Source organism: Notolepis coatsorum (assembly GCF_963971535.1).
Source record: "Notolepis coatsorum genome assembly, chromosome: 14".
Lineage (NCBI taxonomy): Eukaryota > Metazoa > Chordata > Actinopteri > Aulopiformes > Paralepididae > Notolepis > Notolepis coatsorum.
The window spans coordinates 56661015-56682878 of NC_140178.1; the positions used below are offsets into that span (position 1 = coordinate 56661015).

General features: G+C 46.2%; 1 protein-coding gene across 1 annotated transcript in view; it reads left to right on the forward strand.

The window, feature by feature from the left end:
* The window catches only part of gsg1l (gsg1-like), a gene marked incomplete at its 3' end in the record, with an annotated part of 314655 nt that overhangs the window by 162760 nt on the left and 130031 nt on the right, over window positions 1-21864 (forward strand). Inside the window, exon 2 of the mRNA XM_084329478.1 lies at window positions 5630-5677. Coding sequence (XP_084185604.1) covers window positions 5630-5677 — 48 coding nt within the window. The remainder of the gene's footprint in view (window positions 1-5629; window positions 5678-21864) is intronic.

Sequence of the window (21864 nt, forward strand, 5' to 3'; positions counted from 1 at the left end):
TAAACGCTAGATGATCGATAGTATATGTGTGCGCACGCACGCTCGTGCCGTGCGCTGATAATCGCTGCTATTATTTCCTCATGGCTTTTACAGTCAAAACAGCTATATCACATATAGTGGAAACGCTTATATCTCCATGAAAACAAGTCTGATTATCCTAACACTGATAACATAGATTCCTTACCTGACATCAGATGGTATCCAAATGGTATATTCCAATTCCTGATCACCATTTGAAAAAATCGATAAGTGTATTGATCCAACGTGTATACAGTAGAACACATGATTCCCCGCGGCTCAGAGGCTCCAGAATGAACTCTGGTAACCCCGGCTGCATCAGTGAGAAGTAAAATGTGGAGTCAGAAATCCGTTCTCCCATTCACTTTCATTGAGTCCATTCCAAAAGGGTGATTTACCATCTGGGAGACGATAGGGGGCGCTTTTTTCACATCTGATCGCCGGCGGTCCCTGGATCTCCAACGGTAGGCTCGCGTGATGCAATATGATTTCAGATCGCTAATACAAATTTTAAATTAAAAACACCCGAATATTCTCGGGCGTGGCACTCAGCGGTCGAGGCGTAAACCCGAATATTCTCGGGCGTGGCACTCAAGTGTTAAGGGGGAGTGAGTTTAACTTGCAGTACCGCTAAGTCACTTCACTACACGCCCTACCCACAGCCATAAAATTATGTGAATCCCTACCAGGCCATGTGAGCGGCGCGGCGCATGAGCGGCGCGGGGAGCGGAGCGGGCGGTTTTGACGTGAGCGAGGAGTGGGTTTTAAAATGGGTCAGCGTGACGTCCGGAGCGAGAGTTCTCCTCCGCTCCAATCCACTCCAGGCCGCTCACAGTGGTTTAACACTGATGTAATATACATGTAGTACAATGCCAAAGCAACAGATGGCGATGTACAAACATGAAGGCCATTTTCAACCAATGAGAAGGGTGAACATGTGATATCCTGTTCAGGCTTTGTCACTCACATCCTGTTAGAAAAAGTTATTTTTTTACGCCATTGTTGTTGTCGTTAGCTTACATGCTAACATTAATGGCAGCGACCATAGCAGTGTGGCTAAGCTAGCTATCATCGCTTAATAGAGCTAGTGAATGGATAAACAACGTTATTTAACATTGCAGAATGGGTACAATTACAATGCGGTTCAATACAAACAATTGTTAAGGGGCCCAGGGGGTGTAGACTGTTGTAGTTTGAGCTAATTTACACCATGCTTCAAAAAAAATTTAAAATCTGCCGAGCGATGTGGCGCGGGGAGCGCTCGATTCAAGGTGAGCGGTGAGCGAGCGGAGATCGACTTGGGGGCAGGGTCAACACGAGCGATTAGCGGAGCGGACCATGCTTTAAAGAGCGAAGATCGGATTTCTCGCCCGCGCCGATCCGCTCACGTGGCCTGATCCCTACCCACCTTCAAAATGGGGGACCCTGATGTAAACAAGACGAAAGTCTTTCTCTGTTAATACAATTTTCAATCAATCAATCAAACCCTATAGGCAAAATTAACTAAAAGAGCTCTCTCTCCCTCCCTCTCTCTCTCCACACCTCTTTCTTTCTTTCTTTCTTTTTTTTCTTTCTTTCTTTCTTTCTTTCTTTCTTTCTTTCTTTCTTTCTTTCTTTCTTTCTTTCTTTCTTTCTTTCTTTCTTTCTTTCTTTCTTTCTTTCTTTCTTTCTTTCTTTCTTTCTTTCTTTCTTTCTTTCTTTCTAGTCTACCTCCATCTCCCTCTTCACTTCTCTATTCTCTTTCTCTATGCTGTCTGTCTCTCCCACACACACACACACACACACACACACACACACACACACACACACACACACACACACACACACACACACACACACACACACACACACATATTCCAAATTGCTTGGTGAAGCAACGATGAAACAAATGTAATGATTGTTTCGTTCATCGCATAGGCTATTTAATTTTAGCCTATTTTAATACAATTCAAATAATCAAATTGTGCTTGGAGGGAATTATTTTCACCGGACATTAAGACCAGAGAGATTAAATATGTCGGACTTCAACAGATTTTGCCGGTCAAATACCGGTAACCGGAAACGCTGACACACACACACACACACACACACACACACACACACACACACACACACACACACACACACACACACACACACATTTTAATACTTTATTTGGTTCCACAAATTATATTACATAAACAGGGAATCAAATGTATTGGGGCCAAGCAGCACTGAACACTTAAGGGTACACATAGCACCTCCTTCTCCACATGGCTAAGCTGCCAACAATAGCTGAGACAGCGATGTACAGGTGTTTGTATGCATTACATCCGTTTGTTATGTGTGCAATGGATTCTAGGTGTTGTGAATCCTGATGGTTTAAACAGAATGGACTGTGAGTTTGAGGATACCAAGTGGACAGATTGTATTGAGTGGGTAATACCTGCAGTCTTGCTTTGATGGTAAATTTAAAACATCCTCACCAACAGCGGCATTCTTAAACACTGAGTGTGAGACAGAGTGGTCAGCAAACTCCAAAAAAGCTAGCTTTCCCTGTAGTCTGAGTCCACACCAGTGCTGCCTGATCTCAGACTGCTTCATGCTAAGCAGAACCCTCCTTGCAGAGTCTCTGTGCAGTTCGACAGTCTCTTCCTGCGGTGTTGTGATGTTGGCCTTCACAACCACACAGGGGTCTGTGATAAGTTCATCAGAGACAGGGACTTCAGTCTGTGTGTTGGGTCTTGTCCATTTCAGCTGAACTCCAGTCTGGTTGCAGAGGTCATTGAGATCTGGCCAGTCAGACCAGACCCCGAAGCCCTTGGCCTGAGAGTCCAGTTTCCCAGTCTTTCTTCCTGAAGCCGAGGAAGTTATTCTGGTCTGCGGTGGCCAGGGGGATCTTCTTTCTGCGTAGATCCAGCAGGAGAGAGGCCATGGCCATTTCTCTGACGGTGACATCATCATTGTTAAGCATGTGGAGCAGGTGGGCTAGCCTGGTGGCTATGTAGGTCCACTGACATTGGGGACTCCCAGCCCTCCCTCTCCACATGGGAGAAAGATCATGCCCCGTGTGGAGTGTGTGTTGAGGCCTACCCACTTTCTGACCAGCTGAACAGTTTTGTTTGTCATTTCTCTCAGTGCCTTGAGAGGGATGTGTACATTGGCAAAAAGGTGTTGGATTTTAGCCAGAGCCACCTCTCTCACAGCCTGGAACTTCATGATGACGGGGAGGGGGGACAGGTCAATCAGGTGTAGACGATGGAGAAACTCTGTAGTGAGCTCCTCGACCTGCTCCCCCCACTCTCCGGCGATGTTAAACCTGTGGCCAAGGTATGGGTAGGTCTCATTACTGGAATACACCTTGATGGGTTGGCCCATTACAAGAAAGGAGGGGGGCTTGTTGTTCTTGGCCTTATACCAGCGGTTGCCTCCACTGCGGCGCTCATGGAGTACGGCGCACTTGGCTTGCTTCACCTCCAGCCCTGACCACTGGAGGGCACACACACACACACACACACACACACACACACACACACACACACACACACACACACACACACACACACACACACACACACACACACACACACACACACACACACACACACACACACACACACACACATATTCCCTCTCCACCCCCCTGTAAACAAGCTGAGCTTGGTTCTTCTTTGGCCTCAGCATTGATTCAGGGCTCCTTTTATTTGGAGCTCAATCCTTTCCGGGGCTAGTTATTGAGTCTCTCTCTCTCTCTCTCTCTCTCTCTCTCTCTCTCTCTCTCTCTCTCTCTCTCTCTCTCTCTCTCTCTCTCTCTCTCTCTCTCTCTCTCTCTCTCTCTCTCTCTCTCTCTCTCTCTCTCTCTCTCTCTCTCTCTCTCTCTCTCTCTCTCTCTCTCTCACACAAAGTAGGAGACTTTGACATCATGTTATCTGAACTTTTTTCTAATTAATTATTTAATGAAGTTGATGGTGTCCAGCTGTGCTAAGCCAGCGAGATGCCTTTGAAGTCCTAATGGCCACAGTGATCAGGGTTGTAATGCAGAACAGGAGATAACTTGTACTATATGTAATTGTTCTTGTTTGTGTATTTGTATTCGCTCTGGTGGTAAACCATGTCTCCCCTCTGGGATTAAGAATAAAACCATACCATACCATACCATACCATACCATACCATACCATATCAATAAACATTTGGAGGTAAAGGATTAAAATAGGAATTCTGGGTCAGAAAGGCAAACCCATTTGTTTCTGGCTTTATTCTTTGAGTGGATATTTTTTGCCTTTCTATGCAGTTTATTTTTTTCTGAAGAAACTAGTCTACATCTCGTTTAAATTTCCCAGCACCTCTTTCTTCCATTGTATTGAACATGCCATTTTGTCATAAAATGTTCCAGTGTCATGGCATTGATGACCTCTTTTACACTTATTGATACATTCAGAATATGCATATAGCTGGTGTAACACTTTGCAATAGCCCTATTCCAGTGTATTTACCCATGTAACTACATTTCCTCAAAAACATGGTTTGAGACTATTAACATTCAGAACATTCATTTGTACTTTATAAGTCAATGAGGGAGACCCTCATTTTAAATGGTGCATAGTGTATGGCATATGAGGTTACAAAACACACACAATCAAATCAAATGTATTTGTATTTATGTATAGCCTGAGATCACATGGAATAGCCCCCATGGGCTGTACAAGTCTTCTTGTACAAGTCAAGAAGAAACATCACAAAAAACATAACCTATATATTAGGAGTATATTAATAAATCATGAAGGTAACCTATATATTAGGAGCAGAGAAATGATGGCAATCTATATTAGGAGTATATAAATCATAAGGGAAACCTATAGCCTATATTAGGCGTATAGAAATCAACATAATCTCCTTGAGTTTTATGTTTACGTTGCAAATCCGGATAGTGGATACAGTAGTTCACAAGGAAGATATTCTTCTTCTATATAAATTGGCCAGGGAGGATTCAGCCCTGACCTGCCCCCTTGTGGATAGACTATTCAACCCTCCAGGTACACACAAAATATATGAACAATGTCTCTCTCTCTCTCTCTCTCTCTCTCTCTCTCTCTCTCTCTCTCTCTCTCTCTCTCTCTCTCTCTCTCTCTCTCTCTCTCTCTCTCTCTCTCTCTCTCTCTCTCTCTCTCTCTCTCTCCCATCCCTGCCTCACCCTTCTCATTTACCATGCTTCCTTTCTGCCTCATTGCACCTGTTTTCTTTAACAACCCCTACTTTCTCTCTCTCTTTCTTTCTCCTTGTATCTCTTTCTTCTCCTCCCCACTCTCCCGCTATTTATCTTTCCCTTCTGTTCCCCTATCCTCTTCCCTCCTCTTTCTCTCTCCTCTCTCAACCAACCTCTCTCTCTTCTCTCCCCCTCTCCCCCCTCCCGTCTCTCTACTCATCCCTCTGTCCCCTCCCTCCTGTTTGCTCCCTCCTTCTCTCTCAACCTCTCCTCTCCCTCTCTTGTCCTTGCATTTCTTTCTGCTTTACATTAATTGATTCATACGCCCCCCCAATCTCTCTCTCTCTCTCTCTCTCTCTCTCTCTCTCTCTCTCTCTCTCTCTCTCTCTCTCTCTCTCTCTCTCTCTCTCTCTCTCTCTCTCTCTCAGGTGAGACGTGTCGGAGCTTCATTGATCTGGCCCCGGCGTCGGAGAGGGGTGAGTAATGACAGTCATTAGTCGCTGGCGCTCCCCACCGCTCGCACCTGTCCCACATGCTGGCGGAGAGAGCTGTGGCCCGCCGCCCCAAAACGCCAAAAATAACACACGCATCTATACCCCCCTGTCTCTCTTCTGCATTATGAAGAATCAAGAGGTTTATTTGTCACATACATACCAGGGCATACAGTGAAATACGGGTGGTCATGCCCGCATTGATTATTAAATTAAATTAAATAGGTAAGACACAAGATATGCATGATAAAAAAAGACATGCTAAGTTCCTGAGAAACTGGTTCCTATGTACACTACTATACAATATAAAATTTTAACTCTAACCTCTTAAGCCCGGAGCCCTATTTTCTGAAATCCGCCTAAAATACATAAGTAACCACTTCTACAAGGTCTATTTGCATATTCTTGGTATCTAGGGACATCTATGGACCTCACTGAATGTATTCCCAGTGTCAGAAATATTGTGTCTATTACTAGGCTTGCTTAAATTGTGATGAAACAAAGGAGAATAATATGAATTATGATTTTTCTTTGCATCTTTGACAGTGAATAACACCATGCTAATAATGACCAGACATGAAGAACTGCCACTGATCTCGTTCAGTACCTTCTTGAGATCATGTGCACAAAAAATCTAAGGAAATGAATAAAGGGAAGATGATTAGGTTCTGTAGATACAGTACTAAATTCTCCCATCCGGACCAATGCAATTTGAAATATTATTATAGAATATAGAATAGCAGGCTTATAAATTACCTTATTATAGCCAATTCACACATTTATATATATACATATATTATCTTTCAAATGGCCTAGTTCAATTTGGATTTAGTATCACCAGGTGTGCATAAGAACAGATAATGAAATCTACAGTACTTTTTCATTTTTATCAGGGTGCAACCGTTTTTAAACTATTTCAAATCTAATTGTTGCTGCATGCTAAAAATAGGGAAGAGAAACTAACTGCGGTTCAAATTATGTCAATAATAAGTGTTTATTATCCTGAATAATAAGAGATATTAAAATAATTCATACAGAAGTATGACGCTTGAAACCCCATAGAGCCTTTTGGGAAGTGTCGTTCTGAAAAATTCCAACGCTGATCGACAGCTGCAAAAAACGGGGCACCTTGTGCATACTGTTCTGTATGTGTCTGAGCTGGCAGACGGTCTTATACCACCCTCTAACACCTTCGGCCGCTATTGCACTCCATTAGAAACATTGTAGTTTCTTGTTTCTACCGAGCTGCGGTGGGGGAGGGTCCTAAACACTCCGGCAAAACATGCGCTTGTAGGGATGGCTTGGACAACTGACCCCGCTCACCCGTTCATGTGCAATGCCCAATAATGTCGGAGACAGGATCACTGTGGATAACTGGAATGGTGATCAGATAATTGGATTATTTTTTTTTGCATTACATCAGAGACCAGGTAAGGACTCTATATATCCAATCTTGCGTTGATCTGATATTTTTTTCTACCGCGATTGAAGCTGTCTGTGTGTGCCATGTGTGGCTGTTTACCGTTGGGTGCAGGAGGGGCAGGGGGGGAGCGCCACGCTCCAGGGCCCATTTCATGTATGCACGAGGAGACATATGCACGAGGAGACAATGTAATAATGATAATCTAGCGTTGATTTCAGGAAGATTCGATAATCAGCCGAAAAATTACAACGTGATAAGTGGATTCCACTAAAACGCTATTTTCGCATATTTTTCCTGGAATTACTCAGAAGCACCCAAACTATATTCATATTCAAAACGGTATAAAACGGCAATGTACGGATGAAAAAATTATCTGTTTCTTGCACGTTGACTGGAAGCAACTCACTGACAATCGACGGTGTTATTAGAACCATAGCTATAATATAAAATAAAGGTTTAGCTCTACAAACAAGGTGAGCGTTTACATGGGGTTAATGGACGGCAAGGCCAGATGCACTTCCCGGAAGGGGCGTGGCACTCAATGTGTTAAATTACTTTCCATTTTCTAAAGTGACATTTTGTTTAAAGTGATTGTTTTAGCCGCATGAGTGTTGTGTGTGTGTCTGTGTGTGCTCATGTGTACTTGTAAGTGGAGAGTGTTCTGATTGCCTGGGGGAAGAAGCTGAGCCGGAGTCTCTCTGTTCTCGCAGTGTGTGACCGTAGGCGCTTGCCTGACCGCAGCAGCTTGAACATGCTGTTGTTGGGGTGGTGGGGGTCTTTCATTATTCTGCAGGCTCTGGATTTGCACCTCCTGGTTATATAAGTCCTGCAGGGGTGGTAGTGCAATACCCATAGTACGCTCTGCTGAGCGCACCACTCTCTGGAGTGCCCTCCTGTCCTGTGCCGTGCTGTTTCAAAACCAGGCAGTGATGTTTCCAGTCAGAATGCTCTCTACACAGCCCCGGAATAGAAGGAGTGGAGTATCTTCCCTGAATCCCCGATACTCTGAACTTCCTTAGCTGTCTCAGGTGATAGAGGCGCTGTTTCGCCTTTTTCACCACAGAATCTATGTGTGTTGACCATGTCAGGTCCTCTGTGATGTGGACTCCCAGGTACTTGAAACTGCTCACCCTGTCCACGATAGCCCTGTTTATCCACACACATCTTGCTGTATTCTCCTAAAATCCACTATCAGCTCTTTGGTTTTACCAATGTTCAGGAGTAGGCTGTTATCCCGGCACCAGCGTTATCCCGGCATCAACCTCCTCCCGATAGGCCTTCTCGTAATTGTTAGAGATCAGCCCCACCACCACCATGTCGTCCGCAAACTTCACTATGGATCAGTACACTATCAGTACAAACCTCTATACCCCCCTGTCTCTCTTCTGCATTATTACTATGACACTCTATACCCCCCTGTCTCTCTTCTGCATTATTACTACGACCCTCTATACCCCCTGTCTCTCTTCTGCATTATTACTATGACACTCTATACCCCCCTGTCTCTCTTCTGCATTATTACTACGACCCTCTATACCCCCTGTCTCTCTTCTGCATTATTACTACTATGACCCTATATACACCCTGTCTCTCTTCTGCATTATTACTACAACCCTCTATACCCCCCTGTCTCTTATGCATTATCACTATGACCCTCACAGAAAAAAAGGCACCTTTTATACATCACAGGCATTTCTTTTTAAATACTTAACATGTGATTCACATGATTTGTGGAGCCAGATAATGTAGCAGAGTAGCCCTTGCCTTAAAGGGGAATACCACAATTCTTTAAGAATTCACATACTGTATGTTCAGTCAGTATTTGTGAACATACACCACTCTCTCCTAAAGCTAGAAATCACAGAGAGAACCCTCCAATGGGTGATGACACTGGGATGTAAAATCTGGGCCTGCTCCATAGACAATGAATGGGGCTCTGGCTTTGTGAGGCCATAACATATTCATGTGAGCTCTTACACCCAAATGGGCTTTTGATTCTAGTTCAGACCTTCAATCAATCAATCAATCAAGCAAACTGTTTCAGCTGATGCCATCTGCAAAACGGTACCGCAGCCTCAATGCCCGGATCAGCAGACTCAGGGACCGTTTCCCCCCCCCAGGCAGTCAGACTCATATAAAACAAACAAATAGTACGGCTTGCTACCCTGCCTGTGGTATTGGAATCTAGTGCTATTTTTTGTATCACTGTCTCTACTGCTGATTTGCAAACACAACACCCATGCAGTGATTGTTATGTTAAAGTCTAGATATATTTTAGCATTGACCTACTACTACACCCACACTGTCATTATTACACAGTGATTATTGTGTTGTAAATTCATGCTATCGTTGCTTATTTTTAAGCAATTTGTATTGCTTTTTTTCTACTTTATTGATGATGCTGCTGCAAGGCAGAGGAGAACAAAATAATTTTTTCTCCTCTACATGTAACAGTGTATGAATGATGTGACAATATAATCTGAATTTGAATCTGAATCTCCCTTGGCCTGAAACCTAGTAAGCCTAATGTCTCCCTTGGTCTGAAGCCTAGTAATCCTAATACTTCCCTTGGCCTGAAACCTAGTAAGCCTAATGTCTTCCTTGGTCTGAAGCCAGTAATCCTAATACCTCCCTTGGCCTGAAACCTGAATGAATGAATGAATGAATGAATGAATGAATGAATGAATGAATGAATGAATGAATGAATGAATGAATGAATGAATGAATGAACCTAGTAAGCCTAATGTCTCCCTTGACCTGAAGTCTAGTAAGCTAAATTTCATCAAAGTTGTAATTCTATCCATTTGAAAAGAGGCATTTAGACAAGCCATTACCTTGTCTAATGTGGTTTCCATGACCACTTTCATATTATTTCTCTTCTCTTGGCTCCTGGCCAAGTCATTGGAGTAATAAAATGCACAGTGTTCAAATTAATTACGTTAATTTAATTCAAATTAATTATTAAATCATTTTTAGCAGTTTCCCCCTTTCAGGCATTTTCTAGCCCCTTTGGAATTTGTCATTTGTTATCATTGACTGGTCAGACATTGACGCTGTGATAGCAATAGAAGTCAAGTTACATGTATTTATAGAGCATCTTAATTAATGCTTCACAGTCAAAGATAGAGAGCATTGGAGCGATAGAAGTCAAGTTACATGTATTTATAGAGCTTCTTAATTAATGCTCCACAGTCAAAGATAAAACAAATTAAATTAAAAAAAAGTATGATAAAAAGAGCAAAATGAATGAAGTTCAGAGGTCGTTTTCAAGCAAGTTGCTTTCATTCCTTGCCCTCTGCTCCCCTCTCTCTCTCTCTCTCTGTTTCTGTTCTCTCTCAGCTTGTGTGTGTTTCTGTCTGTCTCTCTTACTTCCTCTTCCTGTCTCTTGCTCACTGTTTCTCTCTTTCTCTCTCTTTCTACTCTTCCTCTCTCTTGTTCTCTCTTCATCTGTCTCTCTCCGTTTCTGTCTAATACCGCTCACTCTCTCTCTCTCCACTCTGCCTCCTCCTCCTCGTCTTTCTGATACCTCTGTCCTGTTCCTCACGGCAGACACAAACAGCAAACAGGAAAAGTGACAATGTGTGTGTGTGTGTGTGTGTGTGTGTGTGTGTGTGTGTGTGTGTGTGTGTGTGTGTGTGTGTGTGTGTGTGTGTGCGTGTGCGTGCATGTATGTATGTATGTATGTGTGTGTTCTTTGGCAGCCGTTGAGCTATTCAGATCAGTAATAGTATGTAATATGTAACAGTAATACCCTTTTGGTCTCAAGGTGATTTAATAGTGATGTGTTCCAACACTTACATTCTAAATTAACCAAAACAATCATACATATAAATAAATATACATATATACTGTGTGTATTATGTATTAGGGTTGCCAAACAATCGTTCTTTTAATTGTATGATTTACTTGCATTAGGGTTAGTGTTGCATTAATGCATTAACGCATATAAAAAATACATAATCAGAATGCATCTCTCTTTAGGGGCAAATTAAAGGTCAACAGTAGATTCCACATAGAAGAAGTATACACCATATGAAATAAGTATACATCATATGAAAGAAGTATACACCATATGAAATAAGTATACATCATATGAAAGAAGTATACACCATATGAAAGAAGTGTACACCATATGAAAGAAGTATACACCATATGAAAGAAGTATACACCATATGAAAGAAGTATACATCATATGAAATAAGTATACATCATATGAAAGAAGTATACATCATTATGAAATAAGTATACATCATATGAAATAAGTATACACCATATGAAATAAGTATACACCATATGAAAGAAGTATACATCATATGAAACAGTATACATCATTATGAAAGAAGTATACATCATATGAAAGAAGTATACACCATATGAAAGAAGTATACATCATATGAAAGAAGTATACATCATATGAAATAAGTATACACCATATGAATGAAGTATACATCATATGAAAGAAGCATACATCATATGAAAGCTGGGAACCTGACGATTTGAGATGCAGCTCAGTATTTTGGTTAGGCACCCATTACATTTTTGAAAGTTTAGAGTGCATAAGGGCTTAGAACATTATGATCGAATTGTATGATGGCCATTCCCATGCTCAACTATGTCTCATACGTTTTTTTTGGGTTGATTGATACTGTAACTGAGGGGTACAATTCCCTGACTGTATTGAATAAGTATGGTATCATTAAACCACTACTGACTTATGTATATTACTACTGGCCATACAGTACACAGGTATATGAGATGAACACATCCACAATAACACGGTTTCACACAAATACTCGTTTAGAAGAATATTTATTAGCAGCACGAAGATTATTTTACATTACTTTACTTATCAAGATTGAGAATTGCGCTTGTAAGGCAAAGAATGTGCATGAATAGGTCAAGAGCGTAAGTCCATGAGCATATTACACAGGAGATAATTAATACCACCTTTATCATAAGAATTATATATATGGTACACTAGTAGGGCAGCTGGAGATACTAATAGGGTCCCTCCGGTTGTAGGCCAGCAGGGGAGAGGATTTGTCGGTAGCGAAAGTCTGGGTCAACGAGGAATAAGGAGACTCCAGGTACAGGAGACAGTGCAATAATCTCTTGATCCGCAGACGAACAACAGCTATTCTCCGGTATGCAGTGCCGCATGGAAGAAAGCTAGCCAGCCTCAGGCGTCCTAGAGGCGGGCTCGACGTTGCTCCTCACAGGGTAAATCCCACACAATTGTGGGTGTAGACGATTCTCCGCTCCATCAGCTACAGGACCAAAGCAAATATAATCCAGCCGAAAAGGGCTCTGTAGTCGCCGGTGTAGGTTATCCAGTGTACATATCCACACGGTTCTCGTCTAGGGCTCCTCGGATGACGGCACCAGGTTAAGCCGCCCAGCCTGGATAAGCACACTAGCTCGGTACGAGGAAGCGTTGGTAATGCTGGTCACTGTAGAACGGTAGCCGCACGATACACTATACATAATAGACTATTACTTAATAATAGAATAGGTCGAACTCGACGATACAGCGTTAAACTCTGACACTTCAGCTATCAATTCGCACGCGGTCTCAAGGCTCTATTTTGGGGCAAAACGGGCCCACTTCACAGCACGTTGTATCATGGTGTGAGGCTTCAACTTATTGGTTAACATACTGCTGTATTCACCTGCGCTGTATTTATACGTTAGGTGAACAATCTAGTACCAGCCTTATTTCTGTCTCGTATTCTTGCGCAGAGCCGGTCATGTCCAGGCATGTCTTTGGCGGTGACTTTGAACTAGACATTGGGGGTATGGCAGTGGCGCCTAGGGGATCGCTGTCCAATAGGAGAACGAAATATTATGGTCTGTACTAGGTAAAGGGATATTCCGTGTATATGTACAAAGAACACACAAGGGATATCAGACGATATACAAATACTATACAATATATCTCAAGTAATAAATATATATATTCGGTTTAATCTGATCCTTCGTAACAGCCGCCTCCTAATTAGTCCGCACCTAATTAGATAAGCAGAGACAGATTAACCGCACTGTCCACTACTCAATGTCCGTTGTGAGGGTAGGGCAGTTCACAAAGTCAGGGGGTCATGGTCGTCATCAAGAGAGTCGGGGAGCCTTGGCAACTCTATCAGCCTCGCCACGGGTCGGGTGTATGTCCGCCCTTGGACGAGCACTTCTGCCGCTCTGACCTTTCCGTCGGCACCAGTGATCACTTTGCTTACGCGGCCGGCCGGCCACATAGCTCGGGGTAGTGACTGGTCGATAATCATGACGACTGTACCTTCCATCAAATTGTCTCTTTCTTTCACCCATTTCTGGCGGGTCTGTAGAGACGGTAGATAGTGGAGGAGGAAACTGTTCCAAAACTTGTCAGCCAATACTTGACTGTACCTCCACATTCTTCGGCCGTTCGCTTCTTCAGGTCTGTACACTGTCTGTGGTAGTGCGGGGTCCAGCCGCCCCATCAAGAGAGTGTTGGGGGTGACTGGGTCGACATCTGCTACATCACTTGAGACGTAACCGAGGGGCTTTGAGTTCAATACTCCCTCGATCTCCGTGAGGACTGTCGTGAGGACTTCTTCCGCCACGGTCTGGGCCCCAAGCACGGCGTACAGGGCTGTCTTTATTGAACGTACTTCTCGTTCCCAAGTTCCACCGAAGTGAGGTGCATTCGGGGGGTTAAACTGGAAATCAATCTGAGAGGGAGCGAGGTGGGTCTTAAGTTCTGGGCCCATAGCTTGGAAGCTCTCTCTCAGCTCTCTTTCTCCGCCTTTGAAGTTTGTCCCGTGATCAGACAATAATATAGACGGTTTTCCTTTCCGCAATGTGAATCTCCGGAAGGCCATAAGGAATGAGTCCGTACTCATGGTTGGAAGGAGTTCTATGTGTATCGCTCGGGTGGTCATGCATTTGAATACAATACCCCACCGCTTCTCCGTCCCTCTTCCTTTCTTTACATACAGCGGGCCGAAACAGTCCATACCGGTGGAGTGAAAGGGCTTGTCGCCGAGTCGGAGGCGACAGGGGGGTAGGTCAGCCATCCTGGGTATACTGGGCTGTGCTCGCCATTTGCTACAGTCTAGACAAGTCCGCTGGAAGCGTCGTACTGCTTCTCTTCCTTGCAGTATCCAATAGCGACGTCTGATCTCCGCGAAGACTCTCTCTGCCCCGGCGTGGTGCACGTCCTCGTCGTATTTCTTTATGATGAGCTCTGTGACCTTGTGTCGGCTGTTTAAGACTATCGGGTACTTGACGTCATCCGTTAAGTCTGGGGCTCTCCTCAGACGACCACCCACTCTGATGAGATTATGGGCGTCGCTCTCAGGGGCCAAGTGGAGCAGTCTGCTGTCTGACGGGACTGGCTTTGATCCCTGCAGACAGTCTAGCTCGTCGGGGAACGAGTCTCGTTGGGCTCGCTGTAGCAGAAGGAGTTCTGCTTCTTCGTAGTTAGCTGCAGTAATGTCAGTAGTGGACGGAACCTCTGGGTGGTGCCACAGGAATGTCTTTAACTGCGCACTCTCAAGGGTGGGGCAGTCGTCTATGTTGGGATCTGTGGGGACGAGTGTGTGTGTCAACCCACAGAACATAGATTTCTTCTTCTCTGCCTCCTCTTCACTCGCCTCCCGTGGGGTGGGTGTAGGCCACTCTTCTTCCGGGAGCTTGAGGAACTCGGGACCGTCACTATAGAGATTGTGACGGGTGAGGTCATCCAGGGACATTCCCTGTGTGATGACGTCAGCTGGGTTCTGTTTTGTGTCCACATACCTCCAGCATGCAGCTTCTGTTAACTCTTGGATCTCTGTGATTCTGACTCCCACGAAGACCTTGTATCTACACGAATCGGACTGGATCCATGTGAGTACGGTCATGGAGTCTGACCACAGGATTGTTCTTTGCACCGGGATGGTGAGTTCACGTTGGATTAACGTGGCGAGTTGCGCTCCTGCTAGGGCTGCGCAGAGCTCTAGACGCGGGATAGATTGTTGCTTGCGGGGGGCTATTCTTGATCGAGCCAGGATGAAGGCAGTATGTATTTCTCCTCCCTCCTCTCGGGCCCGCAAGTAGGCCACCGAACCGTAGGCTACTTCGGAGGCGTCGCTGAAGACGTGCAGGTCTATCTGACACGTCTCCGGCCTCACTGTGGGTGGGAAGTAGCTGCGGCGTATGTTGACACCTGGGAGCGAGCTGAGTTCTGTCTCCCACTCTCTCCATGTAGAGGCAAGGTGTTCGGGTATGGGATCGTCCCAGCCCTGGTCCTTGTCCCATAGCGCTCGCACAATCATCTTTGCCCTGGTGGTGTAAGGTAGAATACATCCCAACGGGTCATATTGTCTGGCGAGTGTTCTGTATACACTCCGTCTTGTGGTCGGTAGTGAAGTCGACCTTCCCTGCTCCTTGGTCAGGAGTGTGTGTTTATAATGGAGCGAGTCTGTTTTGAAGCACCAGACTAGTCCTAATGTCATTTCTTGGGCTTCTCCTGGGATGGTCGCCATCCAGGTCTCGCTGCTTGCTGCCTTGTCCTCTGGGGAGAGGCTGCGCAATACTTGAGGGTCGCTGCTGGCCCACTGCCGGAGATCAAAGCCGCCTTTGATCAGGGAGGCGTGGAGCTTGAGTAGGAGGGCCTCGGCTTCTTCTGGCGTCGAGACGCTTTGCAGACAGTTGTCCACTTAGAAACTATTTCCTACACTTTGTCGGACCTCTTCATCAGCTGCTGGGTCCTCTGCGACGTGTTTTTGCAGTGCAAACGTAGCACAGCATGGGCTGCATGTGGTTCCGAAAGGGAGGACTTCCCATTGATAGATGGATGGTTGCTCATCCCCGATCCTCTCTCTCCATAAGAACCGCAGCAGGGGCTTGTCCTCTTCCACTAGTCGCACCTGCAGGAACATCCCTTTGATGTCGCCGCTGATGGCCACCTTGTTCTGGCGGAAACGTAGCAACACGCCCAGTAGAGAGGGGCCGAGTGTTGGGCCGGGCAAGAGCTCTTTATTCAGATTTTGTGATCCGATCTGGTAGCTGCAGTTAAACACAATACGATCCTTGCCGTTGTGGTGGACTTTGTGGTGCGGCACGTACCATGATTCGGTCGTCTGATCGGCCTTTTTAATGTCAATTCTCTTTATGTGTCCCGCTGTGATTAGCTTGTTAATCTCAGCGCGGTACACAGTAGCTTGAGCGGGGTCTCTGGCTAGGCGCCGCTCTGTGTTCGATAGATACCGCTCCGTCGCTTCTTTTGGGGCGTGGAAGGTAGGCATACCTTCTCGCCTCAGGAGTGGAGTTGCGTATCTCTCCGTTGACTTTGACTCTCTTTGTCCCCTGCTCGAGGAGGGCTATAGCATAAATGTCTTTCTTGGAACGAATGTGTTTCTTTTCGTTCTTAAAGGGCATTGTCTCTAGTGTCCATAGCCTCTCGACGTGCTGTAGGAGGGTGGTGTCTTCTTCTGTCACTCTGGAGTGGAGGCAGCGAGTGGCTGCTGTTCGGTTGTGAGACCTGGAGAGGGGGCCTTGTAGTGTCCATCCTAGGCGGGTCTCGACTGCTGCTGGACAGCCTCTGGGCCCAGTGTGGACCCGGTCCATCGGGACGATGAGGTGTGCATGGTCGGATCCTATCAGCAGGGTCGGGGTGGCACCGTCTATGAGCGGTATAGGTAGTTGACGCAGGTGCACGTATTTATCCATCAGCTTGGCGATGGGGTAGGTGTACTGCGACAGGCCTATGTCTTGGCTGGTGAAAGCGTTAGTGATCCTATACCGTCTCTCTGGCTGCCCGCTTGCTTCGATAGTGAAGGAGACGTTCTCACCCTTGATCGTCTTCAGGTCTCTTCTTATAGTCCGAATCGTCATTGTTTCTTCGCTCGCCCGCAGCCCCAGCTGGGCCGCAGCGGACGCGAGGAGAAGGGTCTTCTCTGACCCGTCGTCAAGGACGGCGTAGGTGTCCATGACCTTGTCCTCGTAACTCAGTGTTACGCGGACCACCTTCAAGAGCACCCGGGCGCCCCCGCTGCTGGCGGGGTCAATGTACATAACACTTGCCTTTGTGCTGCTTGAGGGTGCAGGCTTTCTTCTGTTACTGTCATGTAAAACGTCCAAGTGGGCTCCGTCACACCGACTACACCTCTTCTTTAAGTGGCACTCGGCTGCCATGTGACTGCGCGCACATCGGTAACAGCGGCGGTTGGACTTTATCCATTGACTCACCTCGTCGGCGGTCATCTTCTTGAACGTGTCACAGTGTGACAGCCAGTGTTCCTTTTCACAGTACGGACATACAATCTTCCACTTCTCTTTCATCGAGGGGGTACTGTGGTTCTTGTTGCGCGGTACTGACTCGGCTTGGTGCATGACGGTCACCAGCCTGCGGCCATCGTTTGATCTCCTAGGTCCCTCTCTGGAGCTTGGCGTGCTCCGCACGAACGTATCCAATCGTAGGCTGCTGACTTCTCTCGCCAGGAAGTCGGCTAGGTCTAGGAGGGATGGCTCGGGACCGTTAGGATCACGGTGGTCCCTTTGCCGCCTGAAGCGCTCTTGTCGGGCGGGCGGAAGCTTCTCTAATATTCTCTCAACATTAGAGTTCGCGTACAGTTCGTGCATACCCTTTTCCTTTTGTGCCCCCAGCATCCCTACCAGGGATTGTACCTTGATAGAGAGGTCATCTAGTGAGCGATTGTCTGTGGCTGAGGGTAGACGGTCAATATTCCTTATCTCTTGTATTACGTAGTCCCATATGCGTCCATAACGTTGGTCGAGGGCTACTAGAGCCGCGGTGTATGGGGTAGTAGAGTTGGAATATGCCAGCGCTATATTGTGCGCTCTGGGCACCTTCAGGTGCTTGAGTAGGATAGCATACTTGTACGGTTCATCTGGTACATCGGACATCATTGTCTCTAAGCACATTCGTAGCTCTGTGTACTGTGCTCTGTTCTCGTGTGTGAAGTCCGGGAACGTCGGTGTGCCAAGGTACGATGCCATGGATGGCTGGCACATCGGTGAGCGTTGGGGGAGAGGCCTCCTAGGCGAGTCTCCTCTTACGTGTCGTGGTGGGCTGGTACCTGTCGGGTACCAAGGCCCGTGTACCCAGGTGCTGTTCCTCGGGGCTGGTCGTGCGTCAAGCTCACCCGTGAATTGAGTCGGGGGTCTGTAGCGCAGAGCCGCGGGGGTAAAGTCTGGGCTGTACTGGACCTCCTGGTCCTGTGGAGTACGATGCTGCTGGTGGGCTTGACTTTCCTCCTCTCCCTCTTCTTCTTCCTCTGCCAGGTCGTCTAGATCCTGTAATCGTCTATTTAGTCTCTCAGCGGCGTAGGCCGGTTCTTCCCTGTTGCTAGGTCTCGCATGGACCGGTCGGGGAGGGGGTTCGGAGAGGTGTATAGGCTCTTTCTGTTGGCCGGGCTCAGGGTCGCTTGATCGGGTAGGGGAGGGTGCCCTAGACCCTTGTCTTGACGAGGCCCTGGAGCTCCGTGCGGAGGGAGGGGGGGTTGCCCTGGCAATCAGTTGCTCCATTATCTGCGCTTGTAATCGGTCGCGCTCGGCTTCGCGCTTGATGTGAGCGAGGTCGCGCTCTGCTTCGCGCTGTGCATTGGCGGCTCCGCGCTGTGCATCGGCGGCGGCGCGCTGGGCTTCGGCGCGGTCTCTTTCCATATTCTCTTTCGTCTGGAGGCGTCTAGTCTCTAGGCGTATGCGGTCGTCGTCACTCCTTTGCTGCGCCTGGAAGCGCTCTCGCTCGATCGCAGAGTGTTCGCGTTCACTAAGGGCTTGCGCTTGGAGTTGTGCGTGGAAGCGTTCTCTTTGGTCTGCAGATTGTTCGCGCTCACTTAGTTGTTGAGCCTGCAGGCGGTCTCTTTCCATGGTAGAGTGTTCGCGCTCACTTTGGTGTTGCGCGCGGAGGCGCTCTTGTTCCATGGAAGAATGTTCGCGCTCGCTAAGCGTCTGCGCTTGGAGTCGATCGCGTTCAGTGGAGGCTGCCAGGGTGGCGATAAAGGCCTGCGCCAGCATCTTGTCCGCCTCGCTGGGGGAAGACACTGATGGAGGTGATCGGCTTCTGGCAGTGCTCGTTGGAGATCCGTTCTCCTGTCGCGCTCCGAGGAGGTCCATCTCCTGGGTGCGCGTCTCTTCTGGTGGTGGGTCGGGCTCCGTCCCTGGAGGGCTTTCTTTATCCTGGAGCTCTCCGGGGACTGCCTCGTCGACGTTGGCGGGGGGTAAAGTCATGTCAGGTCCCTCCTGGTCCCCCCCGTGAGCTTGGTCAGTTACGTTAGAACCCACTAGGGTCTCTACTGGCGGGGTCGCCTGGTCGGTAGGGTTTGACATACTTTTACTATCCGCTTTTTCCGCGTTTAACGTCTGTATAAAGCTAGGTAGTAGACTGGCAGCATAGTCCTCTAGGTAACGAGGTGGCTGCCGTCTGCGCTCCGGGCGATCTAGCTTAGGAGAACCGTTTGTGGAGTGTTCATCATTGGCCATGTTAATATTAATATTATTAATATTACGCTAATTACCATCCGGCTCGAAGGACCAATTGTAACTGAGGGGTACAATTCCCTGACTGTATTGAATAAGTATGGTATCATTAAACCACTACTGACTTATGTACATTACTACTGGCCATACAGTACACAGGTATATGAGATGAACACATCCACAATAACACGGTTTCACACAAATACTCGTTTAGAAGAATATTTATTAGCAGCACGAAGATTATCTTACATTACTTTACTTATCAAGATTGAGAATTGCGCTTGTAAGGCGAAGAATGTGCATGAATAGGTCAAGAGCGTAAGTCCATGAGCATATTACACAGGAGATAATTAATACCACCTGTATCATAAGAATTATATATATGGTACACTAGTAGGGCAGCTGGAGATACTAATAGGGTCCCTCCGGTTGTAGGCCAGCAGGGGAGAGGATTTGTCGGTAGCGAAAGTCTGGGTCAACGAGGAATAAGGAGACTCCAGGTACAGGAGACAGTGCAATAATCTCTTGATCCGCAGACGAACAACAGCTATTCTCCGGTATGCAGTGCCGCATGGAAGAAAGCTAGCCAGCCTCAGGCGTCCTAGAGGCGGGCTCGACGTTGCTCCTCACAGGGTAAATCCCACACAATTGTGGGTGTAGACGATTCTCCGCTCCATCAGCTACAGGACCAAAGCAAATATAATCCAGCCGAAAAGGGCTCTGTAGTCGCCGGTGTAGGTTATCCAGTGTACATATCCACACGGTTCTCGTCTAGGGCTCCTCGGATGACGGCACCAGGTTAAGCCGCCCAGCCTGGATAAGCACACTAGCTCGGTACGAGGAAGCGTTGGTAATGCTGGTCACTGTAGAACGGTAGCCGCACGATACACTATACATAATAGACTATTACTTAATAATAGAATAGGTCGAACTCGACGATATAGCGTTAAACTCTGACACTTCAGCTATCAATTCGCACGCGGTCTCAAGGCTCTATTTTGGGTCAAAACGGGCCCACTTCACAGCACGTTGTATCGTGGTGTGAGGCTTCAACTTATTGGTTAACATACTGCTGTATTCACCTGCGCCGTATTTATACGTTAGGTGAACAATCTAGTACCAGCCTTATTTCTGTCTCGTATTCTTGCGCAGAGCCGGTCATGTCCAGGCATGTCTTTGGCGGTGACTTTGAACTAGACATTGGGGGTATGGCAGTGGCGCCTAGGGGATCGCTGTCCAATAGGAGAACGAAATATTATGGTCTGTACTAGGTAAAGGGATATTCCGTGTATATGTACAAAGAACACACAAGGGATATCAGACGATATACAAATACTATACAATATATCTCAAGTAATAAATATATATATTCGGTTTAATCTGATCGTTCGTAACAGATACCATTTTGGTGTAAAATGTTAAAAAAAAATCCTAATGCTTTTTGGCCATGTTTTGGAAATAGCTTTTAGAAACCCTCCCTTTATGGACCACAGTATGCAGAAATGGTCAAATACACATTTATTTTTTTAGAATTGGCGAAAATAACATACATGTACTGCATGGTTCTTGCCTGAAACTCCATGGACATTAGCATGGTGGGCAGGTCTGTAAAGGGGAGACTCATGGGTATCCATATAACCCATTATCATTCAGATAACTTGAGGTGAAAGGTCATGGGACCCCTTTGAAAATTACCATGTCAAACTAAGTATTACTTGATGGTCGCCGTACAACCTAATTTACACAAAATAATAATTCATACTATATACAAAGAAACAAACAATCCACAGATTAACACTTTCAGAGCCGGCCGTGTTTTCCTTTTTACCCCCTTGAATGCCCACATCCACTTCAATGTTAGCGTTAATATCGCCTAATCTATGTTTTAAATTATGGCTATGTGTCTAATCTGCCCGTCGCATTATCAATGACCCATTTCCAGTCAACATTGTCGAAGCGGATTGTTTTTTTATCGGTTCATTTCCGTTTCATAGCATTTTGAAAAGCCCTAATTTTCACGGAAAAAAAGAGGATTCCATGATAATCGCCCTGTACTGTAATATTCTAGAACGTTGTCATTTGTCGACCTATTTATGAATCGTTTTCAAATAAACGCTAGATTATCGATAGTATATGTGTACGTGTGCACGCTGGTGCCGCGCGCTGAAAATCGATTCTCTCAGTTCCTGATCGCTCTTACAGTCAAACAGCCATATCACATTATAGGGGAAAAGCTTATATCTCCGTGAAAACGGGTCTGATTATCCTAATAGTGGTAAAATAGATTCCT